The sequence below is a fragment of the Barbatula barbatula genome (genome assembly GCF_947034865.1).
Source record: "Barbatula barbatula genome assembly, chromosome: 4".
NCBI lineage: Eukaryota > Metazoa > Chordata > Actinopteri > Cypriniformes > Nemacheilidae > Barbatula > Barbatula barbatula.
The window spans coordinates 1,774,603-1,778,549 of NC_136768.1; the positions used below are offsets into that span (position 1 = coordinate 1,774,603).

The window sequence follows — 3,947 nt, forward strand, 5'->3', positions numbered from 1 at the left end:
TGATGCTGTGGATTTACAGATACGAGTCATAAATAGTCAATTTATGAAGTATGGCTAATATGCATCCCGTTTACTTTTTGAAGTTGGATAAAATTTGTAATAAGAATACTGCAAGTGATAAAAGTGACAAATGGTGAAGTGGCAAAAATAATATAATTTTATTTACTATTTATTGTTGTTGTAATAATTGGAAAATTTACAAAACAATCAGATTCCTGAAAAACATAATAACAAAAATGCATAACGTTTCAGACAACAAAGAAAATAATTAGTAAACAAAACAAATAATGCATAGTGAATTTGAAAAGAAATGAAGTATTCTATAAAACACTTTCCAAAATATAATCACAAATACAAAAATGGAAAAAAAAACTGTTTTTGAGGCAATATTGATATCACTCTTAATGATTTTTTTTGCCTTCGTATAAATTACTTCCTCTGATCTCTGATGTTCACTTGGAGAAACATGCTGAATCACTGATCTCATACTGAACAAAACATTTTTCAAAAACATATTTTTCCTAATGAATAAAGTGACCGTGCCCCTGAGACACACGTGGAATGTGAGGCGATACATCAGCTCTGTTCAATGGACCTCTTCTTCGTCCTCAACCTCTGTCTGGGAAGGAAAGAATGACACCATGATTTCAAAACACCATGTCATAACACACTTGGCTATATGCAACTGCTCAAAGATAAAAGGTCAATATGACAGCAGAACACATACATTGCCTATATTTCTGCTAATCCACATGGGGAATTTGTCTTGGAGATACCTGGCACCAAAGCCAAGCACTCGGCTCATTGGATGGTGGTCCACGCCGAAGAGTTTACTGGTGGCTTCACAGATCATAGCTACTGTGGTTTTCTCAGGTTCTTGTTGTGGGGGGAGCTCTGGAGTGGCACTTCTGCAGAATGCTTCCATCACTCGTCTGAAGAAGCTGTACGTCAGCGAGTCCCGCAGAGATTCACTAAATGCCTTGTCTGCCATGATCTAGACGTTTCAGAACAAATGAGAAATATTCACACTTTATTGTGTTATTGTTTACATCAGCATATGCTTCATTTTATGCACTGATTTTAAACATCGTAAATGTTGTCTAAACATTTTCTTTCTCATTAAAGGCCAAGTACAAACATAGAATGATGAAATTCATGTCGGCCACAAGTGGGCGCTACAACCATTGCCTGCACTTCAGTATTATTCGTGGTCTAGTCTTACAGATTATACATGTTTGTTTTTATTAAAGTGGGATCACAGCTGACCTGTTCGTTCAATCGATCGCCGTGTTCTTTAAGGAGATCCACAATTGTCTGGATAAGAGCATCTGGAGAGAGAATAAGAAATACAGAAATGATTGAACATAAATGAGAAATTCAGTTTACATTGTGCTTTATAAACATCAACATACTGTTAGACACAAAGTCAAAGGAAAACAGTGTCACGCACCATCTTGACTATTAAGTCCATCTGATTCAAGTTTGTCTGACTCTGGAAAGTGCACAGAGTTTGATATCTCTGTAAGTTTATTGGCCATGTCCTCTACGTCCACGCTCTCAGCATCTGAACCTGATGGAGGAGACAATTTCATCACACAATTGTATTATAACAAACATCATGAGTTATAATATGAACTAAAGAGACATTAAAAAGGACAACCACACATCTAAAATAAGATCTTATAAATGTCACACTTACATAGTGCAGCAGGCTGTCGTGTGTCATTGGAACCCACGTGGTCATTTGTCTTTGGTTTAATACACTTCCCCAACCAAGAAAACCTTTTCTTAAACCTTTTGTTTTTCTTTTTATTGCGTTCAGTGTTGTCTTCTTGAGTAGAAGTCTTTTGCTCTGTGCTGTTCTTCTGCAGGCGGAAGTCTGCGGGTCGTCTCTTGCGTGTGTATGCCATCAGAAGCCTAAACTCCAAACTGTCTTCAGGAGGGATCTGGACATCACTGTTGTTTTGTTCCTTATTCCTGGTCACAAACGAAAACAGAATGTAAATCGTGGTGCTTCATGAAATGTTTCCAAATGATTCATAAGAAAAACAGGGTAGCGACAAACACGGCTTTAGAAATTTGCAGATGGATTTGACATCCATGATTAATTGAAGAACGTGTCATATAAATGAAAGGGTGATACTGGAATCAAATGAGTCATCAAAAGATCCCTCACGAGACAACCTGCTTCAAAGTATTTACCAAATAAAATTGTTTTGGATGATGATGTGACTTGGAAAATAAGTCTTTACCTTATAGGAGTGTACATCACACCCATAACACCCGGACCACCGACCAATACAGTTTCCATTGAAACCGTTTGAATGAGTGCTGTGATTTTTATAGTTTTTTTTCCCAGCATGAATTTGTTGTATTAAACTGTGAAAATAAGAGCTTTACTACAAACTCAATCTAAATACGCGAGTGAATGTGTCAGGGCATGTTCCCTCATACACTTTGTTCCTAAGACGTTTGTTTCGTTTTTAAAGTTTATAATACAAATGGCATAGTCCACATTTTATGTTTGCTTGACTGTTGCTCTTTGCGTAACTCTTAACCTAACGTGACTCATGTTTTGGCGACACGCTGATACATTTAAACTCCAGTCACGGAAGTGTAAAGCAACATTTGCTCCTCTTTTAAAATAACAATACATTGAAGATCATTTGGACACTTTAAAAAAAAGTTTGTATTAATAAATGCACTTACATGATTGAGTGTATCCTGCGGTGTGTCGCCGTGTTGAACTGACGAGTGACAGGTCGGGACTGGGGGAATCTCTTACTGCAGCCGTAAGGTTTTTTCCGAGAGGCGGAGACTAACTGTGTCAATCACGATGACAAACCCCCGCCCATTACCCAGCCATGATGCTATATAACATTACACAATCCAGAATGCTTTATAACAGCTTAAGATACTCCCTATGACGCTATGGGGAATTTATGAAAGCATATTATGTTCAGAGGATTTCAAAAGACAAAACAACATAAAAATAAATGATTTAATGTCATTTTTGCCCTTTGTCTTTAAAGTATTATTCTAATGTATGGTGCTTTTTACCATTGGAGTGTTTTAAGAGTACAGTCTTTAAATACTGTAAACAGGAGTAAATATGTAGTGATCCTGAGAAAAGTATGACCTAATTCCTATTTTTATGATATCGTTCTTATTTCATTGGATATTCATCTTGAATAAAATGAAAAACTTTGAGCCTAATGGAGGTCATAAAGGGTTTTTATTTAGTTTAAATGTAAACTATAATGGTTTATGTCAGTCTCTGATAAAGTGCAGATGTATAACAAAGCACCTTTAAATCCTACTGGAATAAAACACACTACATTGAGGAATTCTGTAATGGTTTATAATTTCTCTAATGGAAATTAGAATTTGTATTGTTTTTATAAGCAGGGATTTATTGTGCCACAATATGGGATTTAAAGGGAGTAATATCTTGTCGTCGTTTCCTCACCCTTGGGTTGTTTCAAACCTGTGTGTCTTTGTTCTGTTGAACACAAAGAAAGATATTTGGAAGAATATTAGACATTTACAGTTCTGAGACGTCCACCACCACGGTAGAAAAATATATTGTATATCTTTTTTTGTTCTGTTGAACACAAAATTATATATGTTGAAGAACTAAGGAAAACAAACAGTTTTTGTGCACCTTTGACCACCATTACATTTTTCCTGCATGATGTCCCAGAAGTGAAAATTGCTATTTCTTCTAAATATTTGTCTTCATGTTTATCAGAACAATGTAATTTATACAGGTATGTAATTACACAAGGGTGAGTAAATTATGACAGAATTTTCATTTTTGGGTGACATTTAGAGCAATAAATAGTGGCTACATAAATAAGATAAATGTTGGTGTCCAGGTGTGAACTGTTCTTCCTGCACTGCAGGTTGATCAAACTTCTTTCTCATGAAAAAAAGACAAATCTGGT

General features: G+C 35.9%; 1 protein-coding gene across 1 annotated transcript; it reads right to left on the reverse strand.

Annotated features, from left to right (window-relative positions):
• Positions 1-134: 134 nt before the first annotated feature.
• Positions 135-2,814, reverse strand: LOC306893448 (uncharacterized protein). Its single transcript, XM_079455269.1, has 6 exons — positions 2,710-2,814; positions 1,700-1,977; positions 1,451-1,570; positions 1,267-1,328; positions 728-994; positions 135-619 (listed from the first exon to the last, which is right to left on the reverse strand). Coding segments are annotated over exons 1-6 (762 nt in total). The 5' UTR covers positions 2,712-2,814; the 3' UTR covers positions 135-586.
• Positions 2,815-3,947: the final 1,133 nt, after the last annotated feature.